Source organism: Diplotaxodon limnothrissa, linkage group LG3, assembly GCF_057381915.1.
Source record: "Diplotaxodon limnothrissa isolate DT_005_m linkage group LG3, D_limnothrissa_male_GT1.1, whole genome shotgun sequence".
Lineage (NCBI taxonomy): Eukaryota > Metazoa > Chordata > Actinopteri > Cichliformes > Cichlidae > Diplotaxodon > Diplotaxodon limnothrissa.
Window position 1 is genome coordinate 35,517,118 of NC_140598.1, and position 27,390 is coordinate 35,544,507.

At 39.8% G+C, this 27,390-nt stretch overlaps 2 protein-coding genes across 2 annotated transcripts; both read left to right on the plus strand.

The window, feature by feature from the left end:
* The first annotated feature begins 9,138 nt into the window (after positions 1 to 9,138).
* LOC146635555 (type-2 ice-structuring protein-like) lies at positions 9,139 to 10,578 on the plus strand. Its single transcript, XM_085347572.1, has 5 exons — positions 9,139 to 9,199; positions 9,659 to 9,795; positions 9,885 to 10,004; positions 10,261 to 10,366; positions 10,505 to 10,578. Exons 1-5 carry the CDS (start codon positions 9,139 to 9,141, stop codon positions 10,576 to 10,578), a joined length of 498 nt encoding a protein of 165 aa, XP_085203698.1.
* A 2,634-nt stretch (positions 10,579 to 13,212) lies between these two features.
* On the plus strand, positions 13,213 to 22,809 carry LOC146635556 (Fc receptor-like protein 5). The gene is made up of 4 exons (XM_085347503.1): positions 13,213 to 13,282; positions 21,204 to 21,467; positions 21,602 to 21,859; positions 22,679 to 22,809. The coding sequence occupies exons 1-4, from the start codon at positions 13,213 to 13,215 to the stop codon at positions 22,807 to 22,809; spliced, it is 723 nt and encodes a 240-aa protein (XP_085203629.1).
* The last annotated feature ends 4,581 nt before the right edge of the window (positions 22,810 to 27,390 follow it).

The window sequence follows — 27,390 nt, forward strand, 5'->3', positions numbered from 1 at the left end:
GGAACATCAGGGGAATAAAATGGGTCTGTGGGTTTTATCCTAGTAGCTCAGGGTACTGTTGGCTAAACAGTGGATGCCAGTTTGCCCCTCCAATGATACAGCCCAGCAGACCGTGACTGTTATATTTAAGCATGTACAGCAGAATAATATACATCTTAATCCAATTTTAGTTATAATGGCTGTTGTAGCTCGTCTCTTCATATTTGCTGGTCTAATGGAATATTTATTCTGACTCTCATGTTAATCTTTTGTGAGTCTCCCGTCTCTTTTAGCACTTACAATCAGTGCAGGTTACTTCTCTGATATTCATGTCATTGATCTCCACATACTGCATTTAGTCTACTGCATGTTAACTGATGTGTCTCGACCTGATGTTTTTGAACCTGCAGCTGCTACTCTGAGCATCCATCCCGGCAGTCAGTCTTCTTCTATTATGAAACCGTGACTCTGAACTGTGCAGTGCCAAGCAGCTTCAGCAGACATGGCTGAACCCAGCGGTGCCGGACCACGCCATCCAGCCGGCCGAGTTCTTCTCGGTTCACCGCATGGACAGGACACGGGACTCGGGGAAGTCAAGGGGAGGCGGCGTGTGTTTAATGGTGAACAACAACTGGTGCAACAGTGCGAACGTTGTTCCTCTCACACGCTCCTGCACACCAAATCTGGAACTACTGTCCATCATGTGTCGTCCTTTTTATCTACCTCGGGAATTTACATCGGTCATTGTAAGTGCCGTTTATATTCCACCACAAGCGGACACGGTCACCGCCTTATGCGAGCTGCATGAGGCACTCACACAGCACCAGACACAACACCGGGACGCTGCGCTTATTGTGACGGGGGACTTTAATAGCGCCAACCTCAAACGCGCAGCGCCGAACTTTTATCAACACATCACCTGCCCCACCAGGGGTGAAAGGACACTGGACCACTGCTACACTACGGTCAAGGACGGCTACAAGGCACAATCCCGCCCCCCGTTTGGCAAATCTGATCACGCCGCCATCTTCCTCATGCCAAAATACAAACAAAGGCTGAAACAGGAAGTTCCGGTTCAGAGGAAGGTCGCGCGCTGGACGGATCAATCGGTGGCCGCGTTACAGGACGCACTCGATGACGCAGACTGGGGCATGTTCAGAAACAGCTCCGACGATGACGTCAACGTGTTTACGGAAGCGGTTGTGGGATTCATCGGGAAACTAGCGGATGATACCGTGGAGACAAAGACTATCACAACGTTTCCCAACCAGAAGCCGTGGGTGGATAAAACCATCCGCGACGCTCTGAGATCCCGCACCGCTGCCTACAACACGGGACTCATGACGGGGGACATGGACCCGTACAAAGCCGCGTCATATAACGTGCGGAGGGCGGTGAAAGAGGCGAAGCAGCGCTACGGGAGGAAACTAGAGTCACAACTCCAACAGAGTGACTCTAGGAGCCTGTGGCGGGGACTAAGGACAATAACGGACTATAAAGCACCAACAACCGGTATGACGAACGCGGCCGTGACTCTGGCAGACGAGCTGAACACTTTCTATGCTCGCTTCAAGGCTGCAGCTAAGGTCTCCAACAATGCTAGTGTTAGCGGCGCTAACGGCTGCAGACAGGAAGATACTGCCAGCACCGGAAACGTGCTCGTCATCTCCGAGCATGAAGTAAGGAGAGCCTTCAAGAGAGTGAACACCAGGAAAGCAGCAGGACCAGACGGCATCCCAGGTCGTATCCTAAGAGACTGCGCATACCAGCTAGCTCCTGTGTTCACTGAGATATTCAACATCTCTTTATCTCAGTCGGTGATCCCCACATGCTTCAAAGAGTCCATCATTGTTCCTGTCCCGAAGAAACCCCACCCTGCTTCTCTCAATGACTATCGCCCTGTAGCCCTCACCTCAGTAGTGATGAAGTGCTTTGAACGCCTGGTCAGAGACTTCATCATTTCTTCACTACCAGACACACTGGACCCACTACAGTTCGCTTACCGTCCAAATCGTTCCACAGACGATGCCATCTCTCATCTCCTCCACACATCACTCACTCACTTGGACACTAGAAGGGGGAATTATGTTAAAATGCTCTTCATAGACTACAGCTCTGCATTTAACACCATAATTCCCTCCACACTCACCACCAAGCTGGAGCATCTGGGACTCAGCTCATCTATGTGTCAGTGGATCTCCAACTTCCTAACTGGCAGACCACAGGCAGTAAGGATGGGCGGACATGTCTCAGCCTCCACCACTCTCAGCACTGGAGCCCCCCAGGGGTGTGTTCTGAGCCCCCTGCTGTACTCTTTGTACACATATGACTGTGTGGCCACTACCAGCTCCACCACCATCATCAAGTTTGCTGACGACACCGTCGTGGTGGGCCTGATCTCTGATAACAACGAGACGGCCTACCTGAAGGAGATTAGGAATCTGGAGAACTGGTGCCAGAGGAACAACCTCCTTCTAAACGTCAGTAAGACAAAGGAGCTGATAGTGGACTTCAGCACTAAGCAGGAGAGGAACTACCAGACCCCCGTCATCAACGAGTGCCCAGTGGAGAGAGTGGACAGCTTCAAATACCTCGGAGTTCACATCACGCAGGACCTGTCATGGTCCTGTCACATCAACACCGTGGTGAAAAAGGCCCGACAGCGTCTCTACCACCTCAGACGCTTGAGAGACTTCCAACTGCCCTCCAAGGTGCTCAGGAACGTTTACTCGTGCACCATAGAGAGCATCCTGGCGGGAAACATCTTAACCTGGTTCGGGAACAGCACCATGCAGGACAGACGAGCTCTACAGAGGGTTGTGCGGTCAGCTGAGCGCACCATCCGCTCCGAGCTCCCTGACCTGCACTCAATCTACAGCAGGCGGTGCTGGACCAAGGCCAGGAAGATCGTGAAGGACCTCAGCCATCCCAACAACAGACTGTTCTCTCTGTTGAGGTCAGGAAAGCGATTCCGCTCCCTGAAGACCAACACAGAGAGACTGAGGAGGAGCTTCTTCCCGCAGGCGATACGGTCTCTCAATCACACCACCACACAGTACTGACCCACACATATGGTTCTTACACACACACTGGACTTTCTGGACTTTGGTTTTGCACAACACTGGTCACTATATTCTTCATTTCCGGTTAATACTTGTACAGCTGCTGTTATTGTGTATATATTTATTTATATTTAGATTTCTTCATACATTCTTATATAGTTCTATATTGTGTATTTTGTTGTACAGTTATTTTATTTTCAACTTTAATTTATATATTTATCTTTATCTTATTCTTCCCAGTTAAATTTACCCTTCATTCTAATTTGTGTTGTACAGTTATTTCATTTTTAACCTTAATTTATATTTTATTCCTTCCTAGTTAAATTTACCCTTTTTAATTTTTCATATTTATTTCCTATCTTATTCATAGCCTTTTCCTTTTTTGTTCTCTTTAGGTCACGAGCAGTTGTCCAAGCATTTCACTACATATCGTACTGTGTATGACTGTGTACGTGACAAATAAAATTTGAATTTGATTTGATTTGAGCTGGACAGTGAAGAGAAACACCTCCACAAGGTCTTCTGTTTCATGTGAGACCTGGGGACAATTAAATGGATTTTCCTGCACCATCTGATGGCTTTTAGGAACAGTTATCTGGTAGTCTAGGAGTAAAAACAAAATCAGAACAGTCATCGTCCTGTTTCAGTTTTGGTGCCTACGTAACCCATAATGCACCACAGCAGCATATAGTTCAGTCAGACATTTGAACCATAGAGTCAGATTAACCTTTAAGCTTTTTCACCCACCTACACAACAATGCTCCCTAACTCCCGGTTTGCCTTTGATTTGACAAAGGCAAATAAGTTGTGGTGTGGTAAGACATGTAGATATCTTCCAGCACTGATCGTGCCTCTTCAGATGTGCAAACTGTCAGTCCCATAGGGCACAAATGCACACCCTGCTTCTCTTCAGAGGTCAAAGGTTCCATGTTTTCCTTAAATAATTTCCAATTTGATTCATCCAACCAGGGAGTAGTTTCCTGATTTACCTGAGTCCATTTTAAATGAACTTTAGCACAGAGAAGATGTTTCTGGGTCGTGTTTGCATCATGGCTTCTTCTTTGTATGTTAGAGCTTTATCCTACACTTGTCAAAACACTGTGCACTGTCTTTGCACTCAGTGATTTCTGTTCCTCAGTCCATGCATTGATTTCCATGACAGCCTGTTTGTAATGAAATGCCAGATGAGAGCCAGGTCTGGACTGGTAATCTGCCATACTGAGCACTTCCCTAAGAGAGGAAAATAAAAATAAACTCACAATACGTGCAGAAAAATGTGTAAAGTAAACAACATCTTAGCTGTCAGGGCTACTGGTGCACCATCAAGGGTAGTACCAGCACAGCTAGTAACAAGCCCTCTCAGTCACAGGAGATGTGCAGGAGGAAGGACCATGGTCGTGACAAAAGAGTAAGGAAGGTAAAGTTAACGTAACAGCACTTGGCACCTATTCTAAAGTTGTTCCACAGTTTTTAGAAGCAATCTTGTGCCACTACATGAAATGTCAGTTTTCTTTATTTACTTTTCATGTAACATTTGTTCCTAAATAGAAAAGATGATGACAAAACCGTTTCTGTGTCACAGCTAGAGCTCCGTCTATTACACTTTGTGAAACAGATCCTTGGTTGTGGCTCATCAGATGACCTCAGGCATGTTTGTTTGTTGATGTTCATTAAGTGAAGACGGATATTGATGTTTTCAGCACAAATGTCACAGCAGATAAAGACAGACAATTATCATCAGGGATTCTTATTGTTGTTAATGAGGTCAGAGGTCAGAGCTAGTTCTCATGGCAACAATAGAAGGTGCCACTTTTGTATAGCACTGCTTATATGGGATTAAATTCTGCTTTTAAAAAAGGTCCCACTACATAAAGTTTACATTGGATGAGTTTTTTGTTTAAAAGACAAAAACAATGATTATGTCAATGTCAAAATGTAAATAAGCTTCATGCTAGGCTTCATAGGTCAATACTGGCACTTCTCATGCTAATGTAGTAATGTTTGTCTCTATTATTATGGTTAAAATCAAATAAAAAGTAATGTATGTGCACCACCTCTTTTAACTGACATCACTTTAAAATCAAGATGTCAGAGCACTTATTTGATGCTGACTTGAACTCCTCTCTCTCCTCATCTGTTCATCACATCTGCTTGGATCTGTGGCAGGAGGAACTAAGATTGTTTGAAGACAAGGCCAGGAAAAAAGCCTGTTCTTTTGCAGTCCAACACAACAAATACAGAAACAGTATGCACCAAACCTCTGGTAAACGTTCATTGCGTGAAAAAGGTCTACAAAAACCTGGAAAATAGCATAGGAATTGGTCCATTAATACATTTCAATTTTCCACCAGTTTCTAGTATCTGAACATGTAATATGCATAAAATCAGAATGTGATTCTTTGTAATTATTTTTTTTCAAATAATGTAAAGTCAATTACCCAGTAGCAATCAAATCCATTTGCTACCTGACACCAAATTGGTATAGTGTACTTTTCAGTATGAAGGTACTGAGGAAGACTCTGGTTTTAAAGTGTGATGCACTGATGTCCCTGAGCAGCAGTCCTGTGGTTGTTTTTTTTTTTTTTTTTTTTGAGTAACTGCTGTTTCAAACCCAGCCTCTATTTTTAGCCTGGTGGTTCTGAATAAACTACATTTTGTCCGGGAAACACAAAGTACTGAGGATAATGCTTCTGATCAGAATTTCCGACTGGTGTGATGAAACTTTCCTTAGTCATAAAAGCAGAATCCCTGGTGGAACCTGTATTTTATTTTCCAATGAATTTACTCCTCTTTTGATTGCCATTAATAAAGTAATTGCAGGTCACACTACATAAAATAAAAAAAAGATGTTTTTATAAATGTGTGTTCTCCAACCTCAATTCCATTGTTTCCTTTCCAGGACTATGGCCACTTCCACATTATTTTTTTCTACAGACTTTTATTATTGGTTTCAGATGCAGTAAAAAAAAGGAAACTTATCTTTAAGTTAGTACTCACATGAAGACATTTTTTAATTGTTTCTTGATTTATAGAAATGTTTTGTTGTATTTTGTTTAAATAACTGCTTCAGGGAATACCTGATCTCATTCTCTGAGTGGATGAGGTATACGGGTGGGTCTGGGGATGCAGAATGACTCCATTGTGCTGCTCATTAGGTTGTCTGAGGTTTTTCTGAGGAACTGCTACCAGCTCGGGTCAGGAGCACCTGACTCACCACTCCTCAGTGAAGGAGTTTAGTTTGGCTGTTGGATAGTTGATCGGGTGTGGCATTGCAAAATGAGGCTCCGGCAAGATACTGAGTAGCTAAACCCACACGCTGAGAAAGTCCAGAATGGAAAGATAAAGAAAAGATAAGATAAAGAAGCCCTAAAAACAAAGTAAATGAACATTCTGAATATAATTACGGGTGATTTAGCAGAGAGTGTGCTTTGGATAAAGCATGTTAAGATTGGTGGTGAATGCTAAGTAGAAAACACAAAAAAAAGGAAAAAGAGACAGAAAGCATAGACAAAAGTTTCTTGCATTAATGGATGAATGAGGCATGTTGTGTAAAGTGCTTCAAGTGCTCAAGTACAATAAAAAAAGTGCTATGTAAAAACTAGTCCATTTACAATCACCAGTGTTCCATCATTCATCAGAAACGAAGCAGGAGTTGTCTAAGCATGCACAGCTCCTCTCTGCTATTAAAATCATGCTTCTTGGCTGCAAATCTCCTTGCTTAAAACATTGTTTTCTCCTTTAAAATACAGGTTTTAATGACTCTCACGGGGGATAAAGAATTGAGCATTGCTTTTCAAGATTGAATCGATAACTTTTACTTTGTTCTTCATATAGTATCTGAAAATATGAAATGCTTCAGATGCGGGATGGGGGAGCATCCCAAGTAGAGACAGCTGAACAAGTAGGTAACAAACAGATGAATGTAGATATGGAAAAAGGCACAAGGCAAGTGATAAAAAAGGAAAAGAGTGAAAAGATGAAAGAACTTTACATGCAATGTGGTGAACAGTGTTGGTCAAGTTACTTGAAAAAAGTAATCAGTAACTAATTAATGATTACTTCCCCCCAAAAGTAATCCCATTACTTTATTGATTACTTATTTTCAAAAGTAATTAGTTACTTAGTTACTTATTATAACATGATTTATACCCTGAGTAGGTAGCGATAGATCTTTCAGCCCAATTCTACTTTTCTGCATAATCCATCATATAAAATGTAATCAAATGAAAAACCTCTTTTTAAAACTTGTTTTATTAGTTTTAACCTTTTAACTTTATGCATCAAGCAAAAAATAAATTATATGCAACATTCTCTGACTGGAAGAAATTAGTTTAACATTTAAACCTATTTTCTGCACATTCCTGCACATAAAATAAGATTTATTTTGTGTTTACACTCACTCTTTCAAATAGATGCAAGTAAAACACAGCAGAAAATAAATAAAATCAAAGACTCAGTGGTCCTGTTGCTCTATTTTCACCTGTTTAGCAGGCGGATGTTTGCCCTGGTGCAGGTGAGCCGCAGCGGTTATGTCAGTGGAAGAATCCGGGAGTTTCTCTGTGAATTTCCCATTACGTCGTTGCGCACTCTGTGTTTGCTTGGAAGTTTAGGGGTTTTTTTCGCTGTAAAAAGAAGTTTTCTTCCCACACAGTGAATAGCGGACACTAATGTTTTTGTCACTTTTTACAGAATCAAACTCAAAGTAAGGTCAGTACTTCCACGCTTTAAACACTGCACGCTCATACTCTCTCCCACGCTCGATATATTATCCATTGTTGCTTAACACAGCGTGCTTACGGGAAAGTAACAGTAATCTAATTACCTTTTTTGCAATAATAATCCCTTACTTTACTCGTTACTTGAAAAAGTAATCGGATTACAGTAACGCGTTACTGCCCATCTCTGGTGGTGAAACGGTTGTTGGTGGAATGAAGGAACAGACAGGCTAAATTCTTTCATAGTAACTCAGTCAGTGTGGGAGGAGGAGGATGTTGTAATGGATGAAGACTTTCAATTTTTATATAAAGAGGAAGAACATTAAAACTAAACAACAAAAACGTGAGGTGAAAAAAGTCTTAAAGGGACATTCAAAAGTCCCTCTGCGTCATTCACACATGGTGAATCAGAGGTAGACGGTTAAAATAAAAAAAGAGAATAACTATTTCTTTGTTAAAATTAGAAAGTTTTTGGAAGACACAACAGGATCCATAAAGATGATTCACCTGGATCCACTTCCCCAAGAGCTTAGGCTCTCTGCCAGAGTCAATATGAAAAACACAGCAGGGCTTGGACAGGAAAAAGACAGTAATGAGGGTGATGCTGCTGACTGTAAGAGAGAGTTCATGTGTCATTTCACTTAGTCATGAAAGTCATAAAAGTAACGTCACTGATGGAATCTATATTTTTATTTCCAATGAATTTAAGCCTCTTTCTGTTGACGTCACTGACGTATATGCAGGTCACAGTTTAAAAATCAGGCACTCAGAGAGAAACTGTGTCCCACTGTTTCCTGGACCGCGACTGTTGCCACTCTGTGTTGGAATTTGGAGACCGTTCCATTTATTTCGAGAGCTGCTTCATTCTTTCCTTCCTGGCTTCAGGTACAGTCAAACTAGGAGTTAAGTAAACCATGTTGGTTGTTTACATCAGCAGAAAACAGAAAACAAATTGTGACGTTAAATTAATGTTACAAACATTGATTATCAATTTTATTGTAGGATGAATGATCTGAAATGGTTTGAAAATATTTGGTTTTGCAGTCATATGTTGTTTTCTGGAAAGAAAACACATGAAGAGAGAAATATTTGAATGGAATTATTGCTAATTATTGCGAGTCCAAAGAGAATTTTTTATATAATAGTAGACTATCAAATGCTGTTAATAACACTGGTTTCAGTGTATTTTCACCAGAGCACAGCTTGTCTTTAACACACTATTCATACAAGAAGAGTATGAAAAACAGCATGCACGTCACTGCTGTTTTATTGATAGTTCCAGGTTATTTCTGTAAATGTTCTGTGACAAACTCAGATTTTTTTCATCCTTTCTGTATTGAATTGATAGTAGCTTTTTTTTCCACAGAGACACTAACACCACTATGAAGCTGCTGACTCTGTGTGCTCTTCTCTGTGCAATGATAGCTGTAACCACGGCTGGTGGTGAGTATTGCACTATAATTTCCATTATTTATATATGAGTGTAGTTAAAAATACAAATTAATAGTAACATATGCATCTTATTTATGAGAGTTAAAGCAAAGGGATTGATGCCCACAAGTGAAATACATTTTCCAGATTTTCAATAACTAATGTCATGCTGAATCCAAGATAATAGATAAGATATATAAGTTACCATTGTTACAATTAATTATATTGTCTTAATAGATACAAAGCATACAGCTATATATATATATATCAATCTATCAACGTGAAGGAAAGACAACACCCTGTACTTCATACACATAACTGCACACCAGTACACCACCAAACCTTTAATTATTGTTTATTTCTCAAATGTTACTTGTATGACTTGTCAGTTATTGGATATATAATAATTAAAAGTAATACAAAATAAGATATTAACCAGAGACACATGTACAACTGTTCATTTGTCCACAGCCAAGAGTCACCTGGTCAAGAGGTGCATTTATTGTCCTGATGGTTGGAATCAAGCCCGGTGTCCTTACGGTTGGACTCAAGTCGGTAGTCGCTGCTTTACCTACAATCAAACACCCATGAGTTGGGATTCTGCTAAGGTAATTTTATTTTACTTTTATCATCTTTAACACCTGATTGAACCACTCATTGTTTTAAAAAACCTCTGCTTTGTCCCTCTTCATTGAAGAGACACTGCTGGGGCTTGGGGGCAAACCTTGCATCAGTGCACACTTACTGGGAGCACCAAAGGATCATGCAGCTGTTTGGCAACACGCCAGTTTGGATTGGAGGAAGCAAAGGACTCAAGGTATATTGTCAAAAGAAAATGTTAATTCCCACCTACAATATTATGTCAAAAATGTCAATCAACAATCTTGGGTGGAGATCTGAGGATCTGCCTTTTAGAGATTATTAACCAGGTAAATAATATGCCTAATGTGAGATTTGCCAGTTAGATATACAGAAAGTTATGCGTGGTTGCATTAAAGTGAGCTGATCTGTTGGTTAGGATTACACACAGGCATGTCTGAAGTACTTTTTTTTCAAATTTTGTCTTCTACAAGGGTACTTGGTTTTGGAGTGATGGGACCAGTTCCTCTTTTTCAAAATGGTGCTGGGGAGAGCCAAGCAATGGTTACTACGAGAACTGTCTGCAGATGAGTTCTCGAGGTAATTTAGAACAGTTATCAACGAGTGCTTAATGTGTATGACTGGTTGAAGTGATCAAATATACAAGCCATAAAGGCTGGTTCTTTAGGTTTTTCATTTGAGTAACATTTGAATGATTTCTGCTCTTGAATCTTGCAGATTCAAATTGCTGGCTTGATGCATGGTGTGGATATCATCTGCCATCTGTTTGCGCCAAGAATATCGTCAATTGACAGTGTTGGACTGACACTCAAGCACGAAACTCCCATAAAACACACACTGATGTGTGATGGTGTTTGCTCTTTTTTGAGGAATAAAGCTTCAAGCAAACATGTCCGTCTTCTTTTGTGGCACATACACATATTTTAAGCAGTTATATGCATTATTTTTTCTCTACCTTGTATGCATGTACAAGTTATCTTGACCAGTTACCAGACCATTACACCTAAGATGTGTTGTACAATTTGTATTTACTCCCTGATGTTTAAATGTGCTGCCAGATTGGGTGAGCATGCTATGATAATTTCAACTTTTTTTAAACTACTTTCTGTCTTTCTGCCAACAATATTCTTAGTACTCTCTTTGTATACAGTAAAGTAAGAGGAAACTAAGATTTTTCTCTACATGACAATTACAATACAAGGAAACATATCTGTAGCTTGCTGTGCATGTACTCATCTCTGAGCACAGGGAAAATGACAAAAATGAAGGCCTAAATCCTTGATAGTAAGCATAATAAAACACAATAATCTAATGACTTATTGATGATTATACAAGGTTCGATCCTGGATTAATGATTATTTTCAGTTTCTTTCTGGCCACATTCCTTTAGTTTAGCATTATTCAGTATTTTCCTTGCATTCTTATTATTCCTATACTGATAACATTCAGCTATATATGCTGAGGTTCACCGATTGGACAGGTTGTCCACCCTGTTTATCCCAGATTAGTGACTGACTCCTGCCTTCTTTTAAACTCTAGCAAGACTGAGGCTAGCATTGTAGCACCTCCTGATGTTAATTCAAGAATCACTCAAGTCATTCCCTCCTTTTCTGCAAAGACCAGTGTTTGTAATATTTGATTCATCTTTGGGCTTTGACTCACATATAAAACTGATCTCATGTACCTGTTTCTTTCATTTAAGGAACATTTCTTAATTGTGACCTCCTCTTCTACACTAGAAAACTTGTTCATGCATTTGTGTCATTGCACTTAGATTATTGTATTCCTGTATTTATTGGCTTAGATAAATCGTCCTTTTCATGTCTCAAGGCAATACACGATGCTGAAGCCAGACTCTTGACACACTATAGCAAGTAACCTCATATCATCCCTATTTTATTCTCTTTTTATTAGCTCCCAGTTGATTTTAGAATTTGTTTTAAAATGTTCATGCTACTGTGGTGCCAAGGCTCTGGAAATGATTACCACTCCAGCTCACATCAAGAAATGGTTTTCTTTCATAAGAACCAACTATTTGCCTACTGTTTAAGCTTCCTGCAGCATCTGCTACTCTCCTTGTAAGCAAAGAACGTGTGAGGCATGGGTGTCCTTATGATTTCTGACCTTATCAATTTTCTGTGATTCTCACCACAACTAAAAGGAGAGCAAACAGTCCAGCAACCACAGCATGTTTCACAATGTGCTGCATGAGTATAGACATAATACAAATGTCATGAGATACAGGACTCGCTTGTTGTGCACAGCACTTGAGTAAATTACCACTGTGAATCATTTGAGTCTCAAAAGCAAAACAAAATTGTATTGAACATAAGAGGCTAGAATTGTGTACTCCATTGCATTTTGTTCATATAAGGAAGTCCAGGGCTAATAACCTTACATGAGCGAGGCTTTCTGCTTCATGCCATTTGATAGTTTCAGGACCGTTAAATGTTTAAGATCTCTCTCAGAGACAGCTCTTTCCTGATGAAATATGAAAGAAATATCCTCTATAATAACCACCAACACAGGAAGACAGTGTGCACTCAACGTTTTACTCTGTTATCTTCCTGATGCACATGACACATGTTACACTTCAAAAACATTCCTACTGTAAACATTATGGATGAACCAAAATTACCTCCAACAAGGTGCCACAAAAAATAACTTATGTCACACAAATAAATTATAAGGTAAGATAAGTGATAATGAACTATTTAAATATAAAAAAATAATATTGCAAAAACGAATATGCAACATAAATGTAAAATAAGATAACTCTTTGTACAGTCATACATGGTACAATGAAATTGGAAAAACTGTCCCACATTTGCACTATGTACAACACATAGTGCAAATGTATTTATTACAGTAACTTGAGTAATAAAAAGAAGAAGAAGTGTATGGTTATTGCACATTATTGTTATCATTATACCTTGTTATAAATTTAAATATTATTATTGTTATTGTTGTTACCCCCAAAAAAGTACAGGGAGGTAGCCAATAAGTTCAGCTGTTAGCATTGATTAGGGCTATTGCCCTGTTGTAAAAGTTGTCCTTTGGTCTGTTTGCCCACATGTATATTATAATCTACACAAATTAAATGTGGACAAATATAAATACATGTGCCATGACTAAGGTTACAAAACTGACAGCTAAATATTATAAATATAATGGTTGTATTGATGTATAGCAACTTGAAATGCTCCCAAAAATGGCTCCACAGCATGTAAAAATATAATATAAGCTCTGGCGGACTTGGTTCTATGGTAGGTCTTAAAGGGTTAAAAGCAAAACTGTCCATCTGAGCACACTTCCTTTATTCAGGGATTAAAACTGAAACACGGGTGTTGATTTAAAGAAGGAAGAAACAAATGTTTTATTCTCCCACACACTGTGGACTTGTTTTTCATATTGTTTTCTATAATATGAAATCCATGGAGTCTCTTCTCACTTTCTCACTGTGGACTCTCATTCACTGTTTGGATTTTGTTAAAGGTAAATCAATGTGTTTCTATTACAGATGTTACTTTTAGTTAATTTTACACATGGGTTTATTGGTTGTGAGTTGCCTTTTTCAGTGCAGTGTGAACATTAATAATCCTCTTGTCTTCTGTCTCCACTGTGTAACTGCATTGATTCATTTATTATTTTTAACGCTCTTAAAGCCTCAAACAGTTGAGAAAGTGTAGTTCTGACTCTGCAGCTGTAACATGTAACACTAGACTGTACTTTAATGCTAAACAGTGGATGCTAGTTTGCCCCTCCAATGATACAGCCCAGCAGACCGTGACAGTTATTTATATTTTTATATATATATATATATATATATATATATATATATATATATATATATATATAAGTAGGGATGGGTATCGAAAACCGGTTCTTGTTGAGAACCGGTTCCCACTGTTTCAATTCCTTGGAATCGTTTACCATTTTTGCAAACGATTCCCTTATCGATTCCAGTCGCCCTGAATGACGTCACCACGTTGCGGAGCGTCATTTACCTGGCAGGAAACATGGCGGCTCAAACGCTAAAAAGTTTGGTTATACTTTACAAGAAAGGATGACAACAGGGCAACTTGCAATACTTGCAAAGTAGATACTTCATTTAAGGGAGGAAACACTACGAATATGCAAAAGCATTTGCTCACAAAACACGCGATGCCCTTAAATGAATGTCGTGTTTTTAATTCCGCTCCGGACTCGTGAATCTCAGCCCAGCAGCAGCGGTAACGTTTGCACGTCCTCTCCCGTTAATGCGGCAGGTAAATAATCAACTAACAGTGCATATTATGTTAGCGCGATCTGCCTTATCTGCCATTACTCCCATTACTGTGCGTTTAGGTGACCATGATGAGACAGACAGAGTCTGGCTGGCGCTCGCTGGCAGTTCTCGCTGCAGTCTACCGGTAGCGTCTCCTTTCAGGCCAGGATAGACTAATGTTACCGAGCAGTGACTAAGTTTGTGGTCAAAGGCTTGCACCCATTTGCCACAGCAGATGCCCCGATTTTCGGTAAGTGAATGTGTTTAATTGTAGGCAGGGACATTACTGGATATTCTTGTGTAATTGCTACAGAATAATTTATGTTATACTTTGTATCACTTCTACCTCTTCTTAAAGTCAATAAAGAGTTCTTTTACTGATGGCATGAAGTTGGCTTTAATGTTAGTTGTAAGATCTTGGGGTTGTTACAGCTTCACCTTGATCACAAACTACGCCACCGTCGAACTAAAACATAACATAAAATCCAATGAGATAGTAAGACGAGTGAATTAAAGACATAAAATGATCTATATAACATACAAACATACCTCGCTGGCTGACCCATGCTTTGAGGCAGAAATGAGCACTTTACAGATACTTTTAAGAAACAACTTTCTCTGAATTAAATTGGCTTCTCTTGCTTCAACTTGCCATGCTCACACATCAACATGGGCGTGCATCTCCCTCAGGTGCACCAGTGGAACCAAAATGCAGTACAATAGTTCCTACATGAGAATTTTCACAATAAATGACCTAATGGCATATAAAATATGCATAGTGCAAAACAAAATACATTAACTGAAAGTAAGGCAGTAAAACTCCCACCAAATCACAAAACTATTGTGATTTCTACATAAACATTATAATAGGAACATGTTTACAATTTAACATTCATTCTGCTTCTAGCAATAACACAGTTTTGTGTACTGGCCTATCAAGGTACACTGGTTTGACAGTCCTTTTCCTCTAGTTAAGTCCTTGATTTCTTTGCTGAATGTGTTTTCTTGTGCAAGTTTTATTATGAACAGTTCTGCCCTTTGTCTGTCCTCAACACTTGTGTTTTCACCTTTTGTTTGGGTGAGTCCTTTAAAATCCTTCACAAATTTCTGTAGACGAGCAATAGCTTTAACCGCTCTTCTCCAGTCTGAGAATTTGGTGAGACGGTCTAGTATTGTTCTCCTTTCTTCTACTTTGGTGTTGAACACATGTACTGTTTTTAGCTCTGGATCATTGGGCTTGACTTCCGTAAACTTGCCATTTTCAACAGGTAGCTCGCTTTGCCACAAAAACTCTGGACCTTTAAACCAGTTAGAGTTGAGTAGCTGTTGGACACTGAGTCCTCTTGATGCATGGTCTGCAGGATTACTTTCAGATGGTACATGATGCCACTGTCGTGGGTCTGTGAGTGACCGTATCCTTTGAATCCTATTTGCCACAAACACGTGAAATCTCTTTGCATCATTATTCACGTATCCCAACACTACCTTGGAATCTGTCCAGAAGTGTTCTTCAAGATCACTTATCTCCAGTTCATTTCTTAACATTGCACTTGTTCTTGCGGCAACTACTGCAGCCGTTAATTCAAGTCTAGGGACAGTAGTGACCTTGGTTGGGGCTACACGTGCCTTTCCCAGGACTAGGGCACAATGAACATCACCCTTTGATGTTACTGTTCTTAAATAACTACACTCTCCGTAGCCTGTCACACTAGCGTCTGAAAAATGGTGTAATTCACACTGTGCAATGTCTGTGTTTGCAGGTAAGACATGTCTTTGAACTTTCACCTTTGACAGGTTTTGAAGATCTAGGAGCCAGGATTCCCACTGTGTGCTGAGATCATTTGAGAGTGGCTCGTCCCATCCAACTTTCTCTTGACATAACTGTTTCAGGATTTGCTTTCCTCTTAGGATGAACGGTGCCACAAATCCCAGTGGGTCATACACTGATGCTATTGTGCGCAGAATTCCTCTTCTTGTCATTGGGTGCTCTTTTACAGTTATTCTGAACTGAAATTCATCAGCAGAAACGCACCACTGAACACCAAGAGCCCTTTCCATTAATGGCTCTCCAAGTGCCAAATCTAAATCCTTAATACTTTCTGCACACTCTTCTCTCGGCAATGACTTTATCACATTTTCACTGTTTGATATGAACTTGTGTAATCTTAGTTTACCTGTGCTACACAGTTCTCTTGCCTCTTGGACTAGTTTTATGGCCTCTGACTCTGACATAACACTAACAAGTCCATCATCTACATAAAAGTTCCTTTGAATGAACCTTACAGTGTTTGGAGTGAACTTTCCCTCACCTTGCGTGGCTAGATGTTTTAACCCAAAGTTGGCACAGCCAGGAGAAGAAGCAGCGCCAAAGAGATGAACCTTCATTCGAAAGACTGAGGGTGGAACGCTTAGGTCACCATGCTCCCACCACAGGAAGCGTAAGTAGTCCTGGTCTTGAGGTGTTACATGAAACTGGTGAAACATGCGTTCCACGTCACACATTACAGCAACGGAGCCCTTCCTGAACCTACAGAGCACTCCCACCAAAGTGTTTGTGAGGTCAGGCCCTGTAAGCAGGTGCATGTTCAGCGAAGTGTCTTGATATTGTGCAGAGCAGTCAAAGACTACACGTATCTTGCCAGGCTTCTGAGGGTGGTATACCCCATGGTGGGGGATATACCAAACAGGTGTATTACAGAGTTCTTTCTCCGGCACTTTCTCTGCGTCACCACATGCTATCATGTTCGCCATAAAATTTGCATAGTCTGTGTAGTACCTTTGGTCCCTTTTGAATCTGCGTTCGAGACTACTTAAACGTTGCATTGCACTTGGCATGTTATTGGGAAGATCTGGCCTGTCACCCTTGAAAGGCAGTGGCATTTCATAGTGTCCATCTAGCTTTTGCTTTATTCCTTCTTGTAGCTTTGTAATAAAGCGGACATCTTCTTGCGAAATGCTTGTCTCTTCCACTGCTCTCTCTGTAAAGTCTGATTCAAGTGCTTTGATTACATCTGGAAATGTTACTTCCTTTACTTGTGTCTTGCAGATGTAATGAACCTTATTCTTTAGTTTTGTGGGTGACTCAGTCTCTGGTATAACTTGTTTTACAATGATGCGGTGACTTACTCCAATTACATCATTACCTGTATCACATGAATCACAGTAGCTGATGATGCTCCAACCCAAATCTGTTCTCTGAGCGTATGGCTGGTTTTCTTCACCACATACGACCTCTCTGGGCATTAAGGCTTGTGTGCAGTTGTACCCTAAAAGGAGTCCTATATCACAGTCCAAAGGGGGTGCAATATGTTCAGTGAGATGCTCCAAATGTGACCATGCCCTTGCAGTGTCTGGAGTAGGAATATGACTACGATTAGCGGGTATAAAGTCTCGTGTGTCAACAACTGGTACAGTGAGTTTCTTCTTGGAAAACAGTCCTCTTATTTGCAGAGCTTCAAGTTTTGTGCATGGTACAGTAGTTTTCTTGGATGACATTGTAGATAGATTGAGCTTAACTTGAGTTTTGGTTGTGTCCAAGTTATTTGCTACTTCATTAAGAATAAATGAAGAATCACTCTGTGTGTCCAGCAGAGCGTAGATCAGTACTTCTTTACTTGGCTCATTTTGTGTGGATACGTAGACTGGGACTATTGCAGATGTCTGTGTGTTTTTACTTTCATGAGTCACTCTATTAGATGTGGTCTCATTGACTATGTCTTGTGACTGTGTTACCTGATGCTGGGTTTCCTTCAGTTCACTTACTTGTTGCTCTTTAGGTGGTTCTTTCCTTGCCTCTTGTCTTTCTTCATGCAGGCATGTAGGATGCCGTTTTGAGCATGTGTTGCATGTCATCTTGTTGCTGCAGTTCTTGGAGAGATGGCCACTATTTAAACAGCCAAAACATAATTTTTCACCTTGAATGAATTTGACTCTCTCAGCGACAGGTTTCTCAGTGAACTTACGACACTTGTGTAAGCCGTGTCCTGCTCTTTTACAAAACACACAAGAGACCATGCTTCTTTCAGTAGAGTTAGTTGTGAAGATTTTCACTGTATCTTGTCTCTTAGGAATGGGTGTAGGTTGAGGTTTTGTCTTTGGTTGGTCAAAGTCACTTTGTCTTATGGCTTGGTATGATGTAATGGGATTACATGCGATACTTGCCTCCATTGACAGGAATGTTACAAAGTAACTGAAACGTGGGAATCTTTTGTGCTCCAGCTGGTACTCTGTAGCCTTTCGGTTCCACCTGTTACTTAACCAATCTGGTAGTTTAGCAGCAAGTCTTTGATTCTCAATGCCATCATTGAGAATGTTCAGATTCTCATTATTAGTCATTGCAGATTGGCAGCTTTGTAAAAAGTCCACAAACTTTCTTAGCTCTGCACTATCCTTTCCTGTGACCTTTGGCCAGGTGTGTAACTTGTCTCTAAAGGCCTTAGCAATGACAAAAGGCTCTCCATAACGTTCATTGAGCATATTCCATGCTGCCTCATATGAGTCTTCAGAGCCAATCAGAAAATAGCCATCTAAGGCTTCCTTAACACAGCCACCAACATACTTCTGTAGAAAAAATATCTTTTCGGCAGTGGGAATGTTCTTTCTCTCTATTAGAGTCTGAAAGGACGCCTTCCAATGCTTAAACTTAAGTGGATCCCCACTAAATACCGAGGGCTCTGGAATAGGCAGTCTATTAGCTGACATAGCTTCTGCCAAAACCTTTACAAGCTCACCTGTGCTCTCATAAGTGACATTTGACTCTCTTCGTGGTTGTAAGGGTTGATTAGCAGTATTCTTGGACTCTGTTACCTGTAAGTTTGCAGGGTTTAGAGTGACTCTTTCTTGCTTTACTGAAATGTAGTCTTCCTCATAAACTTGTAGTTTTGCCTGTGCTGCCTTGAGTCCTTTCAGATTTTCCAATCTTTCAATTTCTCTTCTTAAGTCCTCAACTGACCTTCTCCTCGCAGCACTTTCCTCTTGTTGTCTCTTTATCAGGGCCGCTTTCTCCTTTTCTCTTTGTAACTTGCGCTCAGTTTCCTCCTTTTCCTCTAGGAGACGTTGTGACATTGCAGCAGCTGCTTGCTCTGCGAATATGCGTTTGTCTTCTTCTTCAAGCATTTGCATTCTTTCTCTGTACTTCTCTTGTTCTGTCATTATCTGAAGCACAGCCTTTGTGGCTTCATACTCTGCTGCAGCTTCTTGTCTTTTGGAGGAGGAACCATTAGAAAGAACTGTATTGGCTTTAAATGGACTATGAACTGAGACACTAACAGAGCTAGAGGATGTAAATATAGAGCCTGCATCAGGCCATACAATCTCCTCTTGAGTTTCTCCTTTAATGTGACATTTGATCTTTTGCAAAACTACTGTAGTCACTGATGTGCATTTGTCTAGCTTGGAACGCATATCATGAGGTGGTCCATCCATTGCTCTGTATTCATCATAAATATCATTAAGCTCGGCTGCTTCTCTTTGTACAACGTTCATGTGACCTTCAAGAATGTCAGGTGGATCTCCTTTTATAACAGATTTTTTTGCCACTTTGATTAATGCTTTCCATCTGTCATAAATACTGTCAAAGCGACGTTGCAACCCTTGTAACCTTTGATTATGGAATTCTTTTCCTTTTTCTGTGAGCATGCGAGACCTTTCACTTCTACGTTGCTCTATTTGCACTGTTTGCTCTAAAGAGGTTTCATCCACTTGCCTTGCAGCTTGTTCTGCACTGGGAGCTTCAATTTCTGTCTCATTTGTGTCTGACATTTTGTTTTTCTTGTAATGCACTTATTTGTTGATGCAAAATCTCCCTTTAACTTGACTTGAGTAATGCATTGTGAACTTGGGTGCATTAATTCCCTTCTTGCTAACTTGTGATGCTGTTGTTGTCAGGCTTAACACAGTTCCTTATTGTTTCTCCTTCCTTGTGTCATCTTTCCAAACATAAACTTTAATGTCTGGCTTCTGGACATCTTTATGAAGAAGCAACTGTGAACTTGTGTGTCCATTAACATTTGCAGCAGCTTGGTCCTTGGTGCACTGGCACGATGTTGCCACCAGGGGGCCGGGAATCATGCAGGTCCGAGTTCGACTATCACTTCTACCTCTTCTTAAAGTCAATAAAGAGTTCTTTTACTGATGGCATGAAGTTGGCTTTAATGTTAGTTGTAAGATCTTGGGGTTGTTACAGCTTCACCTTGATCACAAACTACGCCACCGTCGAACTAAAACATAACATAAAATCCAATGAGATAGTAAGACGAGTGAATTAAAGACATAAAATGATCTATATAACATACAAACATACCTCGCTGGCTGACCCATGCTTTGAGGCAGAAATGAGCACTTTACAGATACTTTTAAGAAACAACTTTCTCTGAATTAAATTGGCTTCTCTTGCTTCAACTTGCCATGCTCACACATCAACATGGGCGTGCATCTCCCTCAGGTGCACCAGTGGAACCAAAATGCAGTACAATAGTTCCTACATGAGAATTTTCACAATAAATGACCTAATGGCATATAAAATATGCATAGTGCAAAACAAAATACATTAACTGAAAGTAAGGCAGTAAAACTTTGTTATTGCTACAGAAGATTATTTATTTTATTATTTTACATTTACAATTTTTTTTCCCCGGGGTCCCTGTGACACCACATTGAAGAGCCATAGGCTGGATCTCTTAAGATCTCACTGTTGGGTTTGTAAGGCCATGTTACTCCTAAATTTCTATCTTGTTCAAAGAGAAGATATAAAACAAAGTTCTAAGCTAATCGACCTTAGTGTTCTCCTTTTTTAAAAAGAATCGATAAGAGAATCGATAAAGAATCGAATCGTTAAACAGAATCGAAAATGGAATCGGAATCGTGAAAATCTTATCAATACCCATCCCTATATATAAGCATGTACAGCAGAATAATATACATCTTGATCCAATTTTAGTTATAATGGCTGTTGTAGCTCGTCTCTTCATATTTGCTGGTCTAATGGAATATTTATTCTGACTCTCATGTTAATCTTTTGTGAGTCTCCCGTCTCTTTTAGCACTTACGATCAGTACAGGTTACTTCTCTGATGTTCATGTCATTGATCACTGCATGTAGTCTACTGCATGTTAACTGATGTGTCTCGACCTGATGTTTTTGAACCTGCAGCTGCTACTCTGAGCATCCATCCAGGCAGGTCAGTCTTCTTCTATTATGAAACCGTGACTCTGAGCTGTGCAGTGCCAGGCAGCTTCAGCAGCTGGACAGTGAAGAGAAACACCTCCACAAGGTCTTCTGTTTCATGTGAGACCTGGGGCCAATTAAATGGATCATTCTGCACCATCAAAGGTGTCTACCCATCAGACAGTGGAGTGTACTGGTGTGAGTCTGACAGCAGGGAGTGCAGCAACATCCTCAACATCACAGTGACAAGTAAGCTTGCTAAGTAATGTCAGATTGTTGATGTTGTATCTTAAGTAAAAATAAAATTAACGCATTTTGCAATTTTTTTTTAACTAAGAACAAAACCAGAGTCAGAGACCACAGTTTCTCTCTCTGCATTTCAGCTGGTGTCATCCTGCAGGGTCCTGCTGTTCCTCTGACTGAGGGAGACAGTGTGACACTAAACTGCTCCTATAAGGAAAAATATGCAAAGGAGTCTACGTCCAATTTCAGTGCTGCTTTCTACAGAAATGGTGCTGTTATTGAAAAAACGTCTGAAGGAAGGTTGAGCTTTATCCATGTGTCCAAGGAGAACGAAGCCTCCTACAAGTGTGAACATCCCACTAAAGGACAGTCACCAGAGGTTTGGCTGGAAGTGAGAGGTGATGGTGATGATATTAAGTTTCATGAAGCTTTCGTCTGATGGCTTTTAGGAACAGGTATCCAGTACTCAAGGAGTAAAACTATAAATCAGAACCCTCATCCTCCTCTTTGCCTATGTAATGCGGATACGAAAGCTGATGCGCCAGAATGTCATGCTGAGTAGAATGATTATTTTAAATACAAGGGGAGCAAGCAAGTCAAATACCAAGGGCACAAGCAGGTCTAATCGGAAACAGTTTATTTCCAGACAAAAAAAAACCCCAACTCTTAAAAAACATACGCAATAAAATGTTATCAATATACTAAAATCCTAATGGAGACTAAATAAAACAATTCTAAAACCCATAAAAATACAATTTTCTATATTCACTATAATTCCCTGGTGTAATTATGCCAGATGTTTATTACGGGTCCACCAGCAGTCCAGGAATCCCTTCTCCAGAGCGAGGTCCACACCAGCCTCGTCTCCGGCAGATGAGAAGGAGCCTCCTATCTCGTCCCTTCACTAGGCCCAAGATGGGCCTGCACTGCATTAGATTTACTTACATACAGTGTCCCAACATTTTTAGGGTCCCAAAAATGTTCAGGGTCTGTGTTTAGCATTCTCAGTAGTGAACTCAAATAAAAACTGACTAAAACACAAGTTGTATAAAGCGCTTTGAGTGCTCAATGAGAGTAGAAAAGTGCTTTATAAGAGCTAGTCCATTTACACAGTAAACTCTTCACCACTATGAACGATGGATTTTCTTTATTTACTTTTCATGTAACATTTGGTCCTAAACAGGAAAAATAATGACAAAACTTTTTCTGTGTCACAGCTCGAGCTCCATCTACGACTGCTCCTCCTCCTCCTCCTCTGATATCTCTTCCCAGGCTGGCATACACAATCTTTTTGTTCATCCTGTTCACTGGTATACTGATACTGTGTATATCCATGTGCAAAGGTTGACTCAAGGTAAGAGTAAAACAAAAAAATATATATTTAGAATAATATATTCAATTTCCACACAGGGTCAGAGGTCCAATACAACATCGTAGCTGCCTAACAAATGTCAAAAAATCAATCATAAAACTATTTTTCCAAACTTATTTTGTCAGTCTAACAATAATTCAAGTATGAAATCAGGTGATAGATACATCTGATTGAAAATAACTTAAAAGCAGCAGCAACACTTTAACCTCTTGCTGTGAAAGATTCACGTCTTCCATTTGCAGCCTCTTCCAGTTGGACAGTAGATGCCAACTGACCACAGTGGTGTAACGTAGCTTCTCAACTCATTACACTTTGTGAAACAGACCCTTGGTTGTGGCTCAGCTAGTGACCTCAGGCATGTTTGTATGTTGATGTTCATTAAGTGAAGAAAATATTCATGATTTAAAGACAGACAATTATCATCAGGGATTCGTATTGTTGTTAATGAGGTCAGAGGTCAGAGCTAGATCTCATGGCAACAATAGAAAGTGCCACTGTTGTATAACACTGCTTATATGGGATTAAATTCTGCTTTTAAAAAAAGTCCCACTAAGTTTCTGTTCCTCCTGCAGCTGAAACTGAGACAAAAATGAGAGAGTCTGATCATCTATGACTGGAGTGTCTGAGGATGAAGATCATGATGAACAATAACGATCAATGTATCACCAGGATTAAAGTAACATTTTTTTGGTTTTACTTTTTTAACTTTATAACTTTTTAACAGCTGATGTTTTGCCTACCCTGTTAGCTCATGACCTGATGATCAATCTGCTGTTTGCACTGAACTGAAAACTGCATAATTCTCACATTTGATGTGTTTTTGGTTTAAAAGACAAAAACAATGATTATGTCAACGTCAAAATGTACATAAGCTTCATGCTAGTCTTTATATGTCAATATTAACACTCTGATGCTAACGTAGTAATGTCTTTATTATTGTAGTTAAAATCAAATAAAAACTAATGTATTATGTTTCATATTTGCTCTGTGTATTACATTTTATAAGAAGTTTCTTTTAGGAAACCAGGGGTACAGGTTTGTGTTGTCATGTTTCCTGTTTTATTTTGAAAGTCTTGGGTGTCCTGTGTCTTCTATGCTGAATGTGTTTAGTTGTACTTTTTTCCCTGTGATGTCATTATGCTCATTAGTGCCAGCTTTTCCCCAGGTGTTTCCACTTCCCTCATTACCCCTCTGTGTATTTAGTCTGTGTGTTTTCATTCAGTCTTTGTCAGATCATCTGTGTTTCTTTCCTCCACGTAACGTTAAGCTCACGTATTTCACGATTCAACTCAGGTCTTGCGCATGTTCCATGTTCATGTTTTTTCCTCATAGCTTCTCACATGCTCCTGCCCTGAATCATGTTCATGTCTTTTGTCATAGTTGTCATAGTTTAATTTCTTCCAGTTTAGGTTTTAGTTTAGTTTTCGTCCCTGTTCACTTTATCTTGTTATTTGTACTCATATAATCACCCTTAACAAAGGGCTTTTTATTCATTCTACATTCAGTTTTTTGTCTGCATTTGGGTCCACTATTTGCTCAACATACAGTCAGTCGACAATAATGTTCTTATAAATAAACAAATGTATCGTTATCTTGTTAATTACTTGTTAATTACTTGGTCAGCAGCTCCATGTTCTGGTGGGATTTGTGAATCTATGTGCACAACAACTGGTCTAAACTATTTTCTTTCCTGAACTGCACCTCAGGCCCCAATTCACTCAATTCAGTCTTTCTCTACCTCACCAGAGACACAGATCTCTTCAAGTCCCCCTCATGCTTTGAGGAAGTTGAGGTAATACATTTGTATGATTGAAGTCGTGTCTGAATACACCACTTCATAGTCTATGTCTCCCCCTTGCTGTCTGATCACAAACAGTCCTTGCCACTTAGGAAGTAACTTTGAGCTTAACTAAGAAGCATTACAAACACTTTGTTTCCTGGTGAAGCATGTCTAAGTCAAGACTCTGTGTTGTACAAATACTGCTTCCTGGATCTGAAGCAAATTCTCTCGTAATAACCTACCAAGAACCAGGAGCTTCGCTCACAGGTCCAGAACGTAATGAGTCTAAGTTTTACTTGGACTCATGCTGCTTCATATTTGGATGATGACATCATCCAAGTATGAAGCAGCATATGCGGTGTGTGGTACATGAGGCCGTACTGTACTGCATTGCAAAATGCTGTTGCAATGCAGCAACATCTGCATTATTCTATTCTATTAACAAATACAGAAACAGTATGCACCATACTTCTGTTAAACATTCACTGTATGTGTAGACAGCAGCATAGAAAAGGTCTGCAAAAACCTGGAAAATAGTAGTACTGATTTCTAGTATCTGAACATGTGATATACACACAAAATCAGAAAGTCAATTACCCAGTAGCAATCAAAGCAATTTGCTACCTGACACCAACTTGGTATAGTGTACTTTTAGCATAATAGACATGGATAAATCAGCATGAAGGTACTGAGGAAGACTCTGGTTTTAAAGTGTGATGTACTGATGTCCCTGAGCAGCAGTCCTGTGGTTCAGAGTGAAACCCTCTCTTACTGCCAAAAATGGGACACACTGAATGAAAAACGTTTTTTGGAGTAACCGTTGTTTCAAAATGAGCCTCTATTATTAGTCTGGCGGAGCTTAAGAAACTACATTTTGTCCATGAAACACACAGTACTAAGGATAATGCTGCTGATCAAAATTTCTGACTGGAGTTTCGTGGTGAAATGTTCCTTAGTTAAAAAAGCAGCATCCCTGGTGGAACCTGTATTTTATTTTACAGTGAATTTACTGCTCTTTCGATTGGCATTAACCCTTTAAGACCTACCATAGAACCAAGTCCGCCAGAGCTTATCTTTATATTTTTACATGCTGTAGTGTCATTTTTGGGAGCATTTGATTGATTGATTGATTGATTGATTGATTGATTGATTGATTGAATCTTTATTTTGAACATGTTGAAAAAGTACAACAACATAGAATTAAAAGAGACAAATGAACAAAGCAAAACAAAAGGAAAACGAGCAACCACAACTACTTTCATGTTCAAAAAGGAGCAGGAAGAAGCATAAGCATTTCAAGTTGCTATACATCAATACAATCGTTATAGCCCAGATTTTAATAATATGTATGCATTAAGTGCATAATTACTACATAAATTGCAAAAAAGTGCAATAAACTACAAAAAATTAAAAAACATTTTTGGCTTTTTGTTTTTTACATATATTTCTAGTTAGAGAAAATTAAGAGGCTTATCCCTCAAAACTGTAAATATAAAAAAGTTGCACAAAATAGTTTCCAACCACAGGATATTTATTTTGAGTGACTTCATAGGTTTATTTTTGAGTTACATCAATTTCTACATACTGCAGGAAAAACAAAAATAAATCCTATAATACAAATTTGCAAAAAAACAGCATATGCATCAAAATAAACTGTTTCCAGCAGTGCAATTTGAGCTCTAAGCATCACAGAAACAGTTTTTTGTTGCTGCAAATTCTTTTTATGAAATTTTTGCAAAGCTATATGTGGAAGGAAACCGTGACCTCATGGTGAGTCAACTGCTTCTGACCTTAACTGGTAGCAGTTACCGAAAAAAATTCTCCACACCCCAGACAACCTGACCACAACTGTGATGGAGTCATTCTGCATCCCCAGATCCACCCACCCACCATGTCCACTCAGAGAGAGAGAGAGATCAGCCATTTTCTGAAGCAGTTATGTAAACAAAAGCCAGCAAAACATTTCTATAAATCAAGAAACAATAATCCTCCACAAAATGTTTCTCTCTTCATGTGAGCACTAACTGAAAGATGAGTTTTTCTTCTTTTCCCTTTTTTAAAAACTGTATCTGAAAACAAGAATAAAAAATCTGGAAATGGCCATAATCCAGGAAACAGTGGCCATAGTCTAGGAAACAGTGGCCATAGTCCAGGAAACAGTGGAACATTCCCTGAGTGCCTAAGGTTGGAGCACACATTTATAAAAATATCTTCTTCTTTTTTTTTTTCAATTTAATGTGACCTGTGATTACCTCATTAATAGAATAGAATAATGCAGATGTTGCTGCATTGCAACAGCATTGTGCACCACAGTATCTGGGGTACCATTTGGGAGGCAGGCACATGCACCTGCAGATGAGCAAAACAGCAGCCATTGTATCCTGCCTGCATCCCAAGATAAGGAAAGAGGTACATCAGTTCTTGAGGTGGGCTGGTTACTATTGTTGGTCCATGCCCAGCTTTGCGCAGCTGACCTACAATAATACATACAGGTGACCCTGAATCCTCCCTTAGTTATGCTGCAATAGGCATAGGCTGCTTGGGGATTCCCATGATGCATTGAGTGTTTTTTCCTTCTCAGTCACCTTTCTCACTCACTATGTGTTAATAGACCTCTCTGCATTGAATCATACCTGTTATTAATTTCTGTCTCTCTTCCACAGCATGTCTTTATCCTGTTTTCCTTCTCTCACCCCAACCGGTCGCAGCAGATGGCTCCGCCCCTCCCTGAGCCTGGTTCTGCCGGAGGTTTCTTCCTGTTAAAAGGGAGTTTTTCC